General features: G+C 34.2%; 1 protein-coding gene across 1 annotated transcript; it reads left to right on the top strand.

Moving 5' to 3' along the window:
* The first annotated feature begins 6,654 nt into the window (after nucleotides 1-6,654).
* Nucleotides 6,655-18,266, top strand: LOC114712152 (probable LRR receptor-like serine/threonine-protein kinase At1g56130). Its single transcript, XM_028896617.1, has 24 exons — nucleotides 6,655-6,880; nucleotides 7,715-7,892; nucleotides 8,491-8,562; nucleotides 8,731-8,802; nucleotides 9,395-9,466; nucleotides 9,797-9,868; nucleotides 10,245-10,316; nucleotides 10,411-10,482; nucleotides 10,904-10,975; nucleotides 11,050-11,121; nucleotides 11,240-11,311; nucleotides 11,975-12,046; nucleotides 12,143-12,208; nucleotides 12,315-12,380; nucleotides 12,811-12,855; nucleotides 13,752-13,816; nucleotides 14,083-14,459; nucleotides 15,162-15,360; nucleotides 15,467-15,628; nucleotides 15,760-15,878; nucleotides 16,094-16,304; nucleotides 16,424-16,652; nucleotides 16,769-16,919; nucleotides 17,595-18,266. Exons 1-24 carry the CDS (start codon nucleotides 6,757-6,759, stop codon nucleotides 17,985-17,987), a joined length of 3,105 nt encoding a protein of 1,034 aa, XP_028752450.1. The 5' UTR covers nucleotides 6,655-6,756; the 3' UTR covers nucleotides 17,988-18,266.
* Nucleotides 18,267-18,925: the final 659 nt, after the last annotated feature.

The raw sequence follows: 18,925 nt of genomic DNA, 5'->3' as shown, positions 1-18,925 counted from the left end.
AGGACCTTACTGGACATGGTTAGGAACATGATGAGTAGCTCTAAACTTCTAATTTCATTATGGAAAGAAGCACTCAAGATAGCCGTATGCATATTAAACAGGGTTCCAACAAAGGTAGTGCCTAAAACTCCCTTTGAAATCTGAAAAGGTTGGAAACCCAGTTTAAATCATTTGAAAGTATGGGGCTTTCCTGCAGAAGTAAGAGTGTATAACCCACAAGAAAAGAAATTGGACCCTAGGACTATAAGAGCTTACTTTGTAGGCTATGTAGAAAAGTCTAAGGGTTATAAGTTTTATTGTCCTCCTCCTTCAAAACATTTTGTAGAATCTAGGAATGCTAAATTTCTTGAGAATGATGTGTTTAGTGGGAGTGATCAAATAAGAGATGATCATATAGAAGAAACCATTAACACAAATGGTGAAGGAACTTCAATGGTCAATGACTCTCATCCAGTTAGAGCTGTCATAGAACATAGTGTGGATCCCATAACACAAGTTGACAATGCTGGACATCAGGAACACATGCAAGCTGATCAACCTGTCACACAATCTGAACCACCACAGAATGTGACAGGGAATGTTCCTAATGAGCAATCTAAACCAACTCAAGAAGTTGAATTAAGAAGGTCAACTAGAGAAAGAAGACTAGCATTACCTAGTGATTATGTTGTGTACTCTGCTGAAATTGACTGTGATGTTAGTATTGAAAATGATCCTTTAACATTTACTTAGGCTGTGAACAGTGGAAACTCCAAATTGTGGCATGATGCCATGGTTGAAGAAATGAACTCAATGGCAAATAACCATGTATGGGAGCTTGTAGAGTTACCTAGTGGGTCTAAAGCCATTGGCTGTAAGTGGGTTTATAAAACCAAAAGAGACTCACAAGGTAATATTGATCGTTACAAAGCAAGGTTGGTTGCTAAGGGTTTCACACAAGTGGAAGGAATCTATTATAGAGAAACCTTTTCTCCTGTATCAAAGAAAGATTCTTTCCGCATCATCATGGCATTGGTTGCACATTTTGACTTGGAGTTACACCAAATGGATGTTAAGACTGCCTTTCTCAATGGGGATCTTGAGGAACAGGTCTACATGAAGCAACCTGAGGGATTTGTAGCAAAAGACAAAGAACATATGGTGTGCAAGTTAAAGAAATCGATCTATGGTCTAAAGCAAGCTTCACAACAGTGGTATTTAAAGTTCCATGAAGTAATCACATCATTTGGTTTCGATGAGAACATCATGGATGAGTGTATATACCACAAGGCTAGTGGGAGCAAAATCATATTTCTGATTTTATATGTCGATGACATATTGCTTGCAACCAATGATCTGGGACTATTGCACGAGGTAAAACAATTCTTATTTAAGAACTTTGATATGAAGGATATGGGTGAGGCATCTTATGTCATTGGCATTAAGATCCATAGGGATAGGACTCAAGGCCTTCTAGGCCTGTCTCAAGAAGCCTATATAAACAAAGTTCTTGAACGATTTAAAATGTAGGGATAGGACTCAAGGCCTTCTAGGCCTGTCTCAAGAAGCCTATATAAACAAAGTTCTTGAATGATTTAGAATGAAGAATTGTGCTACTAATGTGACTCCTCTAGAAAAAGGGGATAAGTTCAGTATAAATCAATGTCCCAAGACCGAGCTTAAGAAAAAGGAAATAGAAAAGGTCCCGTATGCCTCAACGGTAGGAAGCTTAATGTATGCACAGGTCTGCACAAGACCTGATATAGCTTTTGCTGTGGGCATGCTGGGAAGGTACCAAAGTAATCCCGGTGAGGCGCATTGGATAGCTGCAAAGAAAGTGTTTAGATATCTACAGGGTACTAAACACTATATGCTTATATATAAGAGGACAGAGAATCTAGAAGTGATTGGTTACTCAAACTCTGATCTAGAAGGATGCATGGACACATACAAGTCCACAACTGGTTACATCTTCCTGTTAGCAGAAGGAGCCATTTCATGGAAAAGTGTAAAACAAACACTAACTGCTCCTTTCACTGGTGACGTTGAGTACATTGCATGTTTTGAGGCAAGCTCACAAGCAATCTGGATCAAGAATTTCATTGCGGGGCTTAAGATTGTGGAATCAGTCTCTAGGCCGATTAGAATGTACTGTGATAACACAGCTGCAGTGGCCATATCCAACAACAAAAGGAATAAGAGTCGAAGTAAATTCATCGAACTGCAGTTCCTTTGCTTGAGAGAAAGAGTTATGGATGGCCAAATTTCGGTTGAACATATCGATACAAAGAGTATGCTAGCATATCCTTTGACTAAGGGATTGAAACCGAATGAATTTGTTTTGCATGTGCCTCACATGGGACTTCATCCTTCATTTGATTAGCTGAGGTCTGAGCAATGAAATTAGTTTATGGTTTGTCATCTCTAATAATTATAATTGTATTGTTTTTGAGATTGATAAGTATGAGGCAGGAACCAAATAAACATTGAGTTTATTCATAAAGGTATACCCATTAAGTAAGGGTGCTGATTGTAATGCATGGAAGGCAATACTCGACTTAAGGGGACTTGTCGCCATGATTCTTGCAGTATAGCCTTAGCTTGTCTGCGATAGGGCAATTGACATACAGTACATGGGCCAAGTAAGAGAATGTGAGATATTTTATTATTATTATAAATTATTTAGGTATTTAATTAGGAATTAATAAAATATCCTGAGTGTGGCCTGTGGTCAGGAAAAAGGCCTAAGCCCAGTAGGGTTTTTATTTTCAGTCAGGATTATATTTCTTTGATGGTGAGAAATTAATTATTATGATTTTTGATGGCTGAAAGTTTTACAGAGCGATACATTCAGAAACTGAAACCCTATCTGCTCCCTGAGGTTCCCTGACTGGTGACGGTTGAACCCGGTTGCCATCACTGTGCCCATCTTCCAGTCAGAAGAGACCTGAATCTATTTTCTTCTGACTCTAATCTGTCTTGCAGCACTTAGATTAATCAAGCAATAGCTATGGCGAGAGGTAACTCTAATCTTAAAGTCTTTCGCTATATGTTTTATAAGAGGATTCTTTCTGTATTATCTGTATGGAATATACTTTTTATATGTTATTTTGAATCTGTCTTACAATGCAATCTGCACCTTTACCTATTTCGTTATGCAGTCTGCACTTTGTGTCCAGGAAGACGGGTTCGAGTGCATGGAGAGGGATCAAACACAGCTGGGATTTGGTGGTGTATGGGTTGAAGTGGAATACTGGGGATGGAAAATGTGTTAAGCTCTGGAAAGATAGTTGGTGTCCGGGTGTGGAGACGCTGAGTAGGGTTGCTCGACAACAAATTCCTGAGAACTTTGTCGAAGCTACTGTTTCAGAGTTCTTAGATGAGTATGGCGGTTGGAGGAAGGACATTTTGGATTACTTCCTACTATGTTGTGCAAGGTATACTGATGGTCCGTACATATATTTTTCATCAGGATATGCGGCTTTGGAAGTGGTCGGCATCGGTGATTTCTCCTTGAGATCAGCTTACGATAGCATCAGAAAGAGAGGCCCCACCAATCTGAAATGGTTATGGAAACATATTTGGAGGTTGCATGTTCCTCAACGCTGTCGTTCCTTCTTATGGTTGATGGTGCAGAACAAGATCCTGACCAATATTGAGCGTTACCAGAGAGGATTGACTTAGGAAGATACTTGTCCTTTATGTGGTACTTTTCAAGAGTCTGCTATTCACGTGGCACGTGATTGCATGACAACAACGGAGGTGTGGCTACAAATAGTTCCAACTATGCATCTTGGGCGTTTTTTCTCAATTGTTGGTATGAAGGAGTGGGTTCGTTGGAATTTGGCACAGAGCTTTGACGTGAAAGGGATCAAATGGGATGTTTTGTTTGGTCTCACTTGCCGGCAGCTCCGGCTGGCTCGCAACTCGAGGGTGTTCAAGAATGAAGAAGTTTCGTCGGATCAGACTGGGGCTACTATGCAAGCTTGTGTGAGATGGGGATCAAAGAATCTGATATGCGAAAGTACCGACTTAGCCGTGGGGGATAGATGGCTTCCACCGGCAGTGGGTTTATTGAAATGAATGTTGACGGAGCAGTGGCCTTAGATGGGATCAATACAGCTTGTGGTGGAATCTTAAGGAACAAAACAGGTGAGGCGTTGGGAGGCTTCATGTGTAACATTGGCGGTGGAAACAGTTTTACAGCTGAGGCTACTGGGCTTCTTTGGGGCCTAAAAGTAGCTTGGGATCGTGGCTACAGACAGATGGTGGTAGAGAGCGATTGCTTGGAACTAGTAGAGCATATAAATTCTTGTGGACTTACGGGGGAGCACGACGACGTTATTATACAGGAAATAACCAGGTTATGAACCAAGAGTGGGTTGTTCATCGGTGTTGGTGTGCTTGGGAGAGTAACACGGTGGCGGATTCTTTAGCTAAGGAGGCCTTGCATATTTCCAGTGGCTTCGTTTTCTTTTCTACTCTGCCTCCTCGGGTCGTGGACTTCCTGAGGAAGGATGTCATTTCTATGAACTAGTTTGAGCGCTTTGCATTATTCATTAAAAAAAAAAAATTACTAGTGAGAAGAATATAAATTAAAGTCTGATTACAAAATTTACAAAGCACTAATACCTTTTATGTATAAAAATTTATCAGATCCTTGTAATTAGACTATGATGTACCTATTTTGCAATTACCAGTTAGTTATATCCGCCAGATTAGCAGAGCCATAGCTCTCAAAAGTCAAAACAGTTCATATATTAATTCCATAATAAATGATTGAATCGCTAAATTAATTTATTTTTAATGTTATATATAGATTGTATTTATTTTGATATATTAATTTTTTAAATAGTAAATGTTCATTCACCCTTATAAGCATATATTTTAATTATTACAAGATGAGAGTGAAAAAGGACTTCGTCTATTCAATTATAATTTATAAACATATATATAAATATATATATATATATAATGGAATTAGTATCTCAGAAGAACTCTATCGTAGTTTTATCTTGTTTAGCGTCTAATTTTCTTTCCTTTGTTTTTTCAGGAAGATGAGATTAATTTCACAATTATAATTATTTTTAAAGTAAATAATACACACTGTTCTCATATGACTTTTCTTATACTTCTTTTACCTGGGATCAAAGAAACCCAAAATTGAAAATAAAGAAGAAAATAATAGAAAAGATTCGGCCTGTAAGGCTGTGAAAGCTATGCTTTGATAATACGAAGAAGTTTGGTTTGGCGGGCTCATAAATTTTCGAAGACGAATACCAAATTATGAAGGAAACAACTCACATACGTACGTACGTACGTGCGTGTGTGTCTCTCTCTATATATGGGGTGAAATATTGAAACTGTTTTTACTAATTTGTAGTTTATCCTGGTTCTTTTTTTCTTGTTTTCTAAGCAATGACTACGTAAACATCACGTAAGCATAACGTATGAATAGGACATTGGACTATGGCACATGTGTGTACATACTAATCCCTATCCTTAATATAAAAGTAAATTTGATATTTAATTTAATCCTAAATATAATATTTTAATCTATTTTATTCTTCATATTTATTTATTTTTTAAAGTAGTCTTTATAGTAGTTGCAGATGTTATATGCTTCATTAAATGATAATTCTGGCTAATACACATAATTAGTAAGGATATTTTAACGAAAACAACATCTATTTATTATAAATAACTAATTTAATTATTTTTTTAATTTATTTAGATCAGTCAACTAAGTCTTATATATTAAAGATTACAGTATATATATTTAAAGTTATCATTGAGAAAGTCAAAACATAAACCATTTGAATTGTCAAACTTCTAAATTTTTATTTGCGAGTCTCAACTCCCAGGGAGGCAGATGATGATCCCTGGATGGAAACCTCTCGTTGACTTTTAACTTCTGGATGATGACTCCACAAAGGAGATAATAATAAAATTTTAAAGTGTAGGCTGTGTAGCGACAGAAGTGAATTAAATGATTAATTTTTCATTTTGACTTTTCTTAAATATAATCACTTTCAAATTTAAAACATGTAGCATCACTTTTTTCTTCTGGCTCAATGCATCATTCACATTTGAAAATTGTAAAAGCAATTATTAAAAACCTGGTCAAGCATTTATTGAGCTATGTCCCTTTCACCTCTCATCATATATTATCAAAAAAGTTATATTCCTTTCAATTTCAATTTATACAAAACTGGATGCGTGGAGAGAAATTTTATTTACTAGATTTTTAAAATTTAAATAGATGTCAATATTTAATTATTTTTGCCAAAGATAAAGAGATAAAGAAATAAAAAGTATGTTCAAATTTTTGAAAATAATTAGAATTTGAAAAATAGCAGGCGTATGCCGGATTATTTGAGAAGTTACTTTAAGTAGCTTCAAAAAACAATCAGATGCTGTAAATGAAAAATATAAAATTACCGACATAAGAAAGATGCAATAAAATTTAAAAATAATAAAATAATAATCACCTTTTTTAATTGTAATCAAATACAAAATTTCTGCGAAATATGTATAGCTACGACTTCTCATAAACTCTTTGAACCATCTAATTAAATATCACATATTCTCTCAACTCAAACCAACCCAATATCATATAATAAATGTATCTTACATGATGTAGCGTTTTGTACTTTTATACATCCAGATCCATGTATGGCTCTGCATACTGCAAAATCCTCAAAACACACACACACACACACACATCTTTAGTTAATTTCTTCTGCTTCACCATCACCGATTTCCCTTCAGCTTCATATGACTTCTTCTTCTTCTTGGCCAGTGATGGCCTTTGCAATTGCTTCTGCTGTTTGTGTGTTCTTCAGCTGCTTCGTTGCTGTATTATCACAAGATCAAAACCTTACCACCGATCCTTCGGAAGGTACTATATATTTATGCCCCCCTCTCTCTCTCTCATATCTGTGGATCTGATATCCCTACAAAGTGAATATTCATTGATATAGGAATAACTGTTAGAGATAGGTGCTGATGAAGGATGCTGCAGATTGCTGCTGAACTTTTTCAGTTAAGGGGGCAAAAAAAAATCAAATAATATGGTTTTGTCTAACAATACCCATAATGACTTTTTTATTTGTCAGAAAAATATGATTTTTACACAGGATTTTTTTTCCTATTATGTGACTTGTTTGCATGATCAGATGATTTAAATTACTATAAATTTTTTTAAAAATTTCATATAAGTACTTTTTTTTTTTGGGAAAAATGTTAAACTGTAAGAATTTGCATAACTCTCAACAAACCTTTCCAATAATATGATAATATCTAGCCCTTCTCATCATCAATGAAAAGTCTAACATGTTATTAATAAGGATAATATTATTAATTATTAACAATTAATGGTGTGGATTTGAACACCCTCGTCCAAGTGATGTATGAGCGTGAGTAGTGTGCCAACTGAAAGATCAGTTTAATCTATCTTATACTATTATGTATAGATAGAAGCAGATTATTGATATATAGTATCGATTGTATTATTTTTATTATTTCATGATAATTATGCTTTTTATACGATAAGCACATAACTAAAAATCCTTAATATTTATAGTTGAAGTTAATTAGCAGTAAATTAAAACGGTAGATTCTCTTTACCTTTTCATCACTGTGGTCTTTGGAGCTCGGACGAATGCAAAGCTTAATAGGAATTTTTCTGTGGCATATTCAAAATTGAAACATTCTATTATTATTATATATGCAGCGAGAAGTGTGAATAGAATATTCGAGAAATGGGGGATATCGGCATTAGCAAATGTGTGGAATATCAGCGGTGAGCCATGCAGTGGAAGAGCCGTCGATAGCACCACCACCATTGGCTCCTTAAATCCATTCATCAAATGCGACTGCTCTGGTGGCACCACCTGCCACATTACTGCACTGTAAATTCTCTACCTTCATTGTTTTCTTTATTACTCCCCCTTTCATACTCTTAATATAAAAAGCTAGTTGGAAATTGTATTTAGTTCTGAATATAAAATCTTAATTTATTGTCTCCTCAATTTATAATTTATTCTCTAAAATATCTTTATCGATTATATATATTAAAACGGTTTCGATCCATGAGTATTTAGGATTACAAGAATATAATTCAATTCATATTTGTTGCAAATAACTAACTTAACAAATTTTTTTAATCTACTCAAATTAATGGAGTAGCTTTTATATTAATGATCTAATTAAGTTTTTGTCTCAATTAAAGGTAGTATTCAAAAGCAATGATGGGTATTCAGAATATTGTTTCCGGCTTAGCAATATTGCTTTCAGAAAGTGTTAAGAAATGAGCAATATCGTTATTTAACCTTCTTTTAAAAAAAACTAATGGTGCAGATAGAGATATTGCTCATTTTTTAACATTTTCAAGTTAAAAGAACTTCTAAATACTAGCGAATACTTTACTTCCAAGTTCAATCTCTGTTTTAACTTTCTTAACTTGATTTATTGATATAGAGCTTGGTTCTTTCATTTTTATGGCATCAGGAGGGTTTACGCATTGGATGTTGTTGGGGAAATCCCAGAAGAGCTATGGACTCTAACTCGCCTCACCGACTTGTATGCTTGTTTACTCCTTAATTTTTTAAGCTGGGTTTTTCCTCCAAAAAAAAAATCCTAGAAAAGGGTTTTGATTTTTCTTTTTGTTTTTTTTTTCAAGTCAATGGATTAATTTTCCTGTATTAATTTCTTATAATGCTAAAGTTTCCTCCATTGAATTGCAAGCAGGGACATTCGGCAGAATTACTTGACAGGTTCTCTACCTCCAGCCATAGGAAATCTAACTAGTATGCAGTACATGTAAGGCCTATTAGTTAATATAAATGCTTCTTGTAATGATCAATTCTAACAAATTTATGCTGTTCAGTTGTTTTGGATAGTTTATACTCATATGTTACTAATACTTCCCCTGGCCCTATTTATATAAGATTTCTCTCATGTACTATTATTGCTCCGATATATTATAATAATATATAAATAAACAATTTTTGTTTGTCTAAAAATCTAATGCATATTTTCTATTTTTATTTCCAATAAATTATATGTTTTTTCATCTCTTTTCTCTACTAACTATTTATCATCTCCTTTTTCACTTATTGTCTCTTTCAATCATCATCTTCATAAATAAGGGCGTATTTCAAAAAATCACATCTCTTGCACATCTATTGGTTTTGATTTATGTAGTTACTTTGTTACTTATATATAGGATTAGAGGGAGTATTTAAAAAAAATTTAAATTTAAATGGGAAAAAAATAAAACCATTCAGATTGATATAATGATATGCATTTATTCAAAATGACTCATTTCTGTGTCTCAAATAGGGAGAATTCTAGTCTTGCATGTTAAACTTGAATGAACATACTCAGGAACTCTCACTTTAATATCATTTAGGTCCCTTGGCATCAATTCTTTATCAGGGGAGATTCCGAAGGAACTGGGAAATCTTACCGAGTTAATAGTATTGTACGTTATCCACTTTCTCTTGCATGCAGATATTTCCTTCCCCCCTCTTGTATATGTTTTTTTCTTTTGGGTTACAAGTAATTTAAATGGCAACTTGTTTTTCTAGTAAATTCTCATTGTATCATATTACTCTGAAGTTATATTGTTTTCTTCTTTGCTTTTCCCTTCAAATGGGTTTTGTTAACATTTGGAATTGATAGAGAAGAACATTAATCAATAACTATGTAGCTTAATTTAACAGCCATTCTCTTCTACAAGATTATGATTTTTGTGAAAAATATATCCTGATAATACTTTTCAAGAGCCAATTAATTATTGTTAACTATCCAGGAGTCTTGCATCAAACAGCTTCTCAGGTTCCATTCCGTCCGAGCTAGGGAATCTGGTGAAATTGAAAGAACTGTAAGTTCCACTGTAGTATGTGCATCTACTTTTTTGTTATGACCAAATTGCATAAGCCCCTCGATGAGCATAAAAGAATAAGCTGTTTCATATCCATGAATTTTAATCCTTCATTTGAGTGTCAATAGCCAATTACCCCAGTGACAACATCACCTGCTGTTCACAACTATCTTGTTTAAACAGTGTAGTGATGCTTCTTGTTTGCCTAAAAGTTACCATTCTTGAGTTGGTACCAGATTATGTCAACTATTAAGTCCTTTTATTTACAAATGCGTTATATTACCCATTTGTCAATTGTTTGTTAGATCAAGAGATGTTATAAATTTCTTTATAAAGAAAAAGATGATATCAATTTCAATTGAACATTTCTTTGCAGCTACTTAATTAGTTCGGGACTTGGTGGTCAGATTCCTCCTACATTTGCTAATCTTAAAAACCTGCTGACATTGTAAGAGATCACATTTTTGCTTTCTTTTATCTTTCCTTTTCTTTCTTGGATATCTTGAATCATGGTGATGAAAAAATGTTTCCTGTTTGTCCAGCTGGGCTTCAGATATGGAACTCACTGGCAGGATACCTGACTTCATAGGAAGTTGGTCTAAGCTCAAAGGCTTGTAAGACTACATCAATTTCCTTTTGTTTCAAAATAATTAAGAAGTTGAATCTTTTATGCATTGTGAAGCAACATTTTCATTAAGGACTGAGCATGTATTGCTAACTTGCAAGTTTACTAGCTTTAAGGTTTCAATCAGAAGTTTCTTCTCCCTGTGAGTTTCAGGGTTTCCATGATGGATTTACAAAGGAGTTAGAAGCTCTTCTAAGCTAACAAGTATTTAGTATTAAAATATGGCTTTGGGATGACTACTTGTGTGATTGTATTGTTTTCCTTTTTATCATGGAATTCTATGAAAGTACTTGAAATAATTTATGCACAAAATTCTTTAGGATGTGAAATCTGAATGCTTATTTTGATGCTTATATATTCTGTTCTAGAATTTTGCACTTACTAAATTCAATTACTGTATATTTTGATAGGAGGCTTCAGGGTAATTCCTTTGAAGGACCAATACCATCATCATTGGGAAATCTGACTTTTCTTACAGAGTTGTGAGTGCCATCACTATTTTCTTATATTCCTTCTGTGGATTAACAAGAGCTAATTATATGATACTCAAATGTAGGAGAATAAGTGAAATATCTAATGGGACCTCCTCACTAGCATTTATAAGGAATCTGAAGTCTTTGAATATCTTGTAAGTTTCAAGGCAATGGCTCCCCCAGTGATCCAGAATCTGTCTACTAATATAGATATGATTATATTTTTTTCCCCTTCTAGAATGTATCATAACAATTTGGTTACAAATCTTGTAGAGTATTGAGAAATAACAATATTTCTGATTCAATTCCATCAGACATTGGTGAATTTCAGAATTTGACACAGCTGTGAGTATTACTTGTTTTCATGGCTCTATAGATATGTATAAACTATCCGTAAACTTAAATCTCCATTGGAGATATAGGCTGGTTACAACTAGTCGTTATTATTGCTTTCCTAGAAATCAGGGGATTAAACTTTGTGATTTCAGTTAAGTCAACATATTATTTCTATTATTTCCTTGCTTAGGCTCTTAATCTACTTATTTATGTAATTGCTCGTTTTATGAAATTTTAGCATCTGGTCTGTAGCCATCATCCCTATTAATGGCCTATCATTTGTGAATTATGTAATCAAAATTGCGTAAGCATAGCTGCCATTTTTCTTTAATTTGTCAACTAGAAAACAATATAATCAGAGGATATTCAACTAAGGGCAACCCTCAATTTTTGGTGCAAATTCTATCAAAATGAAATGTTCATCAAGCTAAGTGATTTAGGATTAGAACTTGAAATCTTTGCTACTAGCTCAAGGTAAACTTGCTAGTTCACCAGTGTTCTTCACTAATTTAGATGGTGGAACATGGTTTTAGGCAGTATCCATCTTATGCTTGATACAGTTGTCATTATAATATCTACTACTACTACAAGTCTACAACTAATAATCAATGGTCTTGAATTGTATTGGTGTTTCAACCCAGATAATTATATTATGCATGTTGGTTCTTTCAGGGATTTGAGCTTCAACTATATCACGGGACAGATTCCAGGATCACTTTTCAATCTGCGTTCACTAGCTTACTTGTAATATATATGCCATGCCTAAGTAATTAAATTAGGGATTTCTTCTCATGCTTTCATGATTGGATTACATTACATTTGCTTCTTCTCCAATTTTAGATTTCTTGGAAACAACAAACTCAATGGCACTATCCCTCCACAGATAAGCCTGTCTCTTCTCAATATGTTAGTATGCTTGACATTTGAACTCTCCAGCATCATAGTGCAGAAAAGATTGGAGCATAATATGTCATTTACAATGTACTTAACTAACTTGCATGAGTGCTTGCAGAGATTTGTCCTACAACAGTCTGTCAGGAGGCCTCCCTTTTTGGGTGAACCAACCAAATTTACAAGTGTAAGTCATTTGGTACCACCATGATCATTTCCTTCCCATCCCCATCCTTTTTTCATCACTTATTTTTCCATTTTCTATTGGTTTCAAAAGTTTCCTGCTTTACTATAACTGGAAAGGCTCCCCCACACAAACCAAGGTAGGGGGCTAAAATTACAGAGCTCTATAACATATAATCTCTTTAGTATCTACACTTACTAATTTTATGGCCATAACATTCTCTCTCAGTGATTTTTTATGATACAATAAAAATCAGTCATGTCTTTTTATCATTACTGAAGCAAATTAAAGTTGAGTTCATGCTTTTTAAAAATTCTATAATATCTTTACTAAGGTTAAGCTCTCATATTTTCAAGGTTTGCTTGCTCAACTCATGTAAGTATGTATGTCTGGTGAAACTGACATAGTGATTTTTATGGGGTATGATATGCAGTAATTTGGTTGCAAACAACTTGACAATAAATTACTCAGACAGCAGGTGATCATTATACTTTTTATTTAATGATGACAACGATGATATATATATCTACAAATACATGTATAGTAGGTGATTGTTATGCTTTTTATTTAATGATGGCAATGACGATATATATCCACACACACATGTCCTGTTTGCTAAAGGGTCTTTCAAGTAAGGGGTTATGATAAATTGAAAAAAAAATGGGTATCTCCATAAGGCTTTAGATCAAAAGAGGTAATTTTAGAGGTTTATCATATATTTTCAGTTTTGGTTGTAAGTAAAAGCATCATGAATAAAATATTCTTTATGACTCCCAATTTCTTATGCTACTTGGGAAGTTCATAAATTCACTTGCAGTGCCACCAAAGCCTTTTTACCTAGGGATTATTGTGTACAGAAGATGAGGGGGAAAAAGGAAAGGGAAGGGAAAGAGAACGAAATAGGGATCTTATGGACATAAATGATTCTCGTGTGCTACTTAAGATGTAATAGTAAAATATGGACATTTCACATTGTTAAGTGATAATAACAAGGATATAATGAAGAAAAACTTGCAAAAAAAGACTGCTGAATTTGAAAAATTGTACACAAGGACCTATTCACAAAAATTGTTGTTAAAATCCATATTATTGTTGTCAAAACACATTAATGTTCTAACTGGACCCTATTTGCAGTTTTTCTATTTCGGCGGTCTTTTTTTTTTCCGATTTTTCCTGTAACAAACACTATAAAAAGGCATTACTTTCACATTTAACATTTTCTAATCATCCAAACAGGGCCTAGAGAATTCTTTTTCATTAAACGAACTTAAAATCAATTTCTTAATTTGATCATACTTAAAATAACAACTAGCCATAGATAATTGGAACTTCCATGCAGTTTTTCGGTTTGATATAGACTCTTTTCTCTTGCAGTGGCCTTCCTTCTGGACTTGAATGTTTGCAACATAATTTTCCCTGTTTTCGAGGTCCTGGAAGATGTAAGTAACTCTAAGGATTGGTTTGCCATGGTAGGAATTAAAGCTGTAGAGGAACAGCATTTTCACACAACACCATCTTTGAATCTTTGACCTTGTTTGGTCATTTCTTCTCATATTTTCCTCATTATTCATTTTCCTTTATCATTCTGTGGAAAACTAGAGCTTTAGAGATGCATAATTTTGCTTATGTCACTCAAGAATTAAATGAACTAATTTCTTTTTTTTTTTAACTGATCGGAATAGCCATTTTAAATGTTTCAATGCAGATTATGACTTTGCTATCAAGTGTGCTGGTCCTCAAATTACAACATCAGATGGAACTAAATTTGAAAGTGAGAAGGAGACACTTGGTGCTGCTACTTATTTTGTTACTGATACAAGAAGATGGGCAGTTAGCAATGTTGGGTTATTTACTGGTTCACACAATCCTCTATATAACAGATCTGTGCTTAGTCAGTTCACTAATACCTTGGACCCAGAGCTCTTCCAGACTGCTAGGATCTCTCCTTCTTCATTAAGATATTATGGCCTGGGCCTCGAAAATGGGGATTACAATATCTCCCTCTATTTTACAGAAATGTCTATTTTAGATACTACTACATGGAAAAGTTTAGGAAGACGATTTTTCGATATTTATATCCAGGTATATATAATGTTATTTAAAGCCATTATTAGACTGTAATAGCCTAAATGGAAGTCCATAAATTTCTTAATAGATCGCCTTGTCTATTTGTCTATAGGTTAGGTCAAGTAGAAGATTAGTATGTGTAGGAAAAGTCCTGCCCTCAAATCATCAATTGAATACACATAATTGGGCAAATTTTGTTTTGCCTTGAAATTCTGGTATATGCGACAATGCAACATCGTGTATTAGAAACCCACAATGAGAACATTAGAAACCCAATCTTATTCCTTTTGTCTGTTGACATCTATAATGTTCATTCAAAAAATTTACTAAAATGACATTTCATCTAAAATTTGCATTAAGTAACACATTGTAAATATAATGAAAAAAATGCATGACTAGTATCATGGGCTTTTAGATAATAGTTTAAGTTTTTTCAATCAAAATTGTACTAAGCGCGATGCATGACGTTTCCTTTCCAAAGGCACTGCATACTTGAATTATTGCAACACATTCTAATCCTATACTTTTGGCTTATTAATTAAAGCATTGCATCTTTTAATTCTAGAGGAATATTGCTAAACTTTTTATAAGAAGATATATGAATATTTGACGTTCAAACTTTTTGTCATGATTCCTATTTGAAATGTCCACTCTTTCCTATTCCCCCTTGTTTTTGCCTCCATTTGCTTCTTTCTCATTTTTCTCATTTGATTCCAGGGGAATCTTGTTTGGAAGGATTTTAACATAAAAAGGGAAGCTGGGGGAGCCTCTTTTAGAGCTGTCCAAAAGGATTTTCGTGCTCATGTGTCAGAAAACTATCTCGAGATCCATCTCTTTTGGGCTGGAAAAGGGACATGCTGTATACCAGACCAAGGTACTTATGGCCCTATGATTTCAGCTATCAGAGCTAGCCCAGGTAAAAATTTACCAAAGTGAGCAGTCTTGAAGTTTAGTTACTAACATTCTAAGACAAAATTTTTTTGATGTGTGACCATGATTTGGTTTGCTTGTGTGTTGTATAGATTTCATTCCCACGGTTAGCAATAGACCTCCAACCAATAAAAAGGACAGAACTGGTTTGATTGTGGGAATTGTTGTTGGTATTGGAGTAGTAAGCTTTCTGTCTTTTCTTGGGGTTTTCTGTATCATTCAAAGAAGAAAGCATCATGAAGATGGCAATGAAGGTACAAAAAGAAAAAGAAAAAAAACACTCTTGTTTACACACATACAACTCTTTAAACTGTAACTGTTCATATTCAAAGTAATAAATTGGTTTCTTTTTCAACCCATAACCTTGTTCATGCTTAATTTGCAGAGCTATTAGGTATTGATATGAAGCCATACATGTTCAACTATTCTGAGTTAAAGAATGCTACAGATGACTTCAATCCTAGCAACAAGTTAGGCGAGGGAGGTTTTGGTCCTGTTTATAAGGTGAATATTCTGTAAAAAGATTTGGAATGACAACTGCATCGCATGCCACTGCCTCATCATTATCAACATTACTGATGAGACTTGTGACATATGTATAAATAAAAAAGTTTAGGGCTCTACTTTGTTGAAGGATAAAGTTTTTACTTATAGAAGTCCTAAAACCAAAGCCATAGAATTTATTTAAGAGAATAATCATTTTTCCTTTTGAATTCCAGGGAACACTTAATGATGGAAGATTAACTGCTGTGAAACAATTATCTGTAGGATCTCATCAAGGAAAAAGCCAGTTCATAGCTGAGATTGCTACTATATCTACTGTGCAACATCGTAATCTTGTTAAATTATATGGATGTTGCATTGAAGGAAATAAAAGGCTTCTTGTTTATGAGTATCTAGAAAATAAGAGTCTTGATCAAGCATTATTTGGTATAATCATTCTCTACTTCCTGCGTGATTTTGGAAGCCTATATATTGGCAAAGCTTTTTGGCCTTTGCTTTTATTCATGTTGATTAAACTTAGCATGTATGTCACCTGCATGCTGCAGAAAATTGTTTAACTCTCAACTGGCCCACACGCTATGATATCTGCATGGGCATAGCAAGAGGTTTAGCTTATCTTCATGAAGAGTCTCGGCTTCGCATTGTGCATCGAGATGTAAAGGCTAGTAATATCTTGCTTGATCGCGAGCTTGTCCCTAAAATATCTGATTTTGGTTTGGCCAAATTATACGATGATAAAAAGACGCATATAAGCACTCGTGTAGCTGGGACAATGTAACTCCATGACTTAATTTCCATGTTCTTTTATGCTATACAAGTTTACATATGTTTTATTTGTTTATGCTAATACTTTCATATTTTTATTTTGATAAACTATAAACTATTAATAGTGGATATCTTGCTCCGGAGTATGCCATGCGTGGGCACCTTACAGAGAAAGCAGATGTGTTTTCTTTTGGTGTTTTGGCCCTTGAGATAGTTAGTGGAAGGCTGAATTCTAATTCAAACTTGGAAGGGGAGAAGATCTATCTACTAGAATGGGTATGTGCTACCTCTTTGTTTCCTAAGAGTAAGATGCATTTGGTTTATGAAAACATTTTCTGTTTCCACTCTCTATTTTGACCTGCAAGTTTTCTTTATATAGAAAATATGTTGTTCTGTTTAGTTAAAAATTTGACTATAAATTGACATAAGTGGCCATAAAAAACCTTTTAGCAAGTTTCTTTTTGCTTTCTAACAATAAAAACCTTTGGCAAAAATGACCATAACACTTGCTTACAAATGGCACCAATCATTTAGCAAAAATGTTGAAAATCTCTTCCAAAAAAAGAATTGTCCCCTATATTGATGAGTATTATATTGTCGGGTATACTGATAGAGAACGGAAGGTCTGTGCTAGGCATGGGAAAGCCTAGAATTTAGTTATTTCATCTTATTGTATTTAGTTTTAAGTTAGTTTGAATATTATCATCTTATAGAAGCATATATTTTAGGTTTAACTTACTTAGATTATTATGATGTTAATGATTGTAAATAGCATGAGAGTTTTGCAGTTTATTAGATGTTCCATGTTTTGAAGAAACTATTGAGTATATGCAGATTGTGAATATCTCATTTTATTTGGAAGAGTTCTGATGTGTCATCATTCTTAAATTATGATTTCTCCGCTTCATCCAATATTTCCTTAACTAATTTTAATGATGTTTGAGTCGACAGGCTTGGCAGCTGCATGAAAATAACTGTATAGTTGAACTGGTAGATCCTAAACTATCATCAGATTTCAATGAGGAAGAAGTTAAAAGAGTTGTAGGGATATCTCTTCTGTGCACTCAAACTTCACCACTGGCAAGGCCAGCAATGTCTCGAGTAGTGGCAATGCTTTCTGGAGATATGAAAGTGAGCACTGTAAGTTCAAGGCCTGGTTACTTGGTGGACTGGAAATTTGATGATGAGTATAGCTTCATGACTGGCTTGGCCACAAAGGGATCAGAGACGGGTCAGTATAACTCATCCACAACTACGACCATTGTCACTGCTTCAACTGCAAACCAATCACCTGTAGACGCTTCTAAACCCATGCTACGTCACATTCTTAGTGAAGGTAGATAAGAATTATGGCATTTCCTGATGGCCCATGTGGATGGTATATGCAAGGGAATGACATTATGTTTTCTGATATTTTGATTTCAAAATCTGTGTCCTTTTATTTTTATTTTAAAATTTAACACAATTGAACACATGAAAATATACAAACATGTCAATGTTGGCTTGAACTTGAGTCCTCGTCCAAGCATGGTAGGTGGGCAGTGGTGTTGACATTATGATAACTGGCGGTTAGATATGTGTTGTTTGTATCAGAACCTCTATATTATTATTTATAATTACTTATATGTGACCTCTTTTAATGCCTCTCACCGGAGTGCATACGGACGTGTCCATCTAACTGGGTAACTTAGGTTCAGTCTCTATTGTTTTACTTGTAGGAGAAAATTTTGTTACAAGCTTCTCGGCTTCAAGCTTCTTCCACGTTAGTATAATAGCTAAAATTGCTTTTTCCTCTTGTCAAACCCATCCAATAATTAGTTTGGTTGTTAATTTGAAATTTTTGCTGATGATTGAAATTATAGCACTAATCAATGATATGATATTTTTGAGATATTCTTTACCAACATGCTTTCGAAAAGTTACTTTTCCTCTTTTGCGGCCGTTGATCCAATTAGAATATTGCAAAAGAAGAAGAAATGCAGGTAATGGAGGTTAGGAGTTAGAAATTGGTGGGAAAAAATAAAATATTAGAATTAACTGACTAATACACTCGTCATATATATTTCATTCCATCAAAATGAAAGTTGTGTGAATTCTATATACACAGATTTGAACACATTTTGGACTAGCTTAGATCAAATTGTCAAATTGAAATATAACAATTGATATTTTCTCACCACCATGCAATGAATTGACACATAAAACTCGATGTCAACCATTTTGTTCCACTCTTCTAAAGCAGCATTTGTAATTGGTCTTATCTCACTTATCTTCTCTTTGTT

The sequence above is a fragment of the Neltuma alba genome, unplaced genomic scaffold (assembly GCF_004799145.2).
Source record: "Neltuma alba isolate B1F8T4 unplaced genomic scaffold, ASM479914v2 tig00011337_pilon, whole genome shotgun sequence".
NCBI lineage: Eukaryota > Viridiplantae > Streptophyta > Magnoliopsida > Fabales > Fabaceae > Neltuma > Neltuma alba.
This window is presented reverse-complemented; position numbering and strand designations above follow the sequence as displayed.

Excerpts from the sequence above, each read along its gene's own strand:
- LOC114712152 (XM_028896617.1), top strand. The coding sequence starts at position 6,757 with ATGACTTCTTCTTCTTCTTGGCCAGTGATGGCCTTTGCAATTGCTTCT. Across the intron at positions 8,803-9,394 it reads CTAACTAGTATGCAGTACAT|GTCCCTTGGCATCAATTCTT; the intron begins GTAAGGCCTATT and ends AATATCATTTAG. Across the intron at positions 14,460-15,161 it reads TTTTCGATATTTATATCCAG|GGGAATCTTGTTTGGAAGGA; the intron begins GTATATATAATG and ends ATTTGATTCCAG.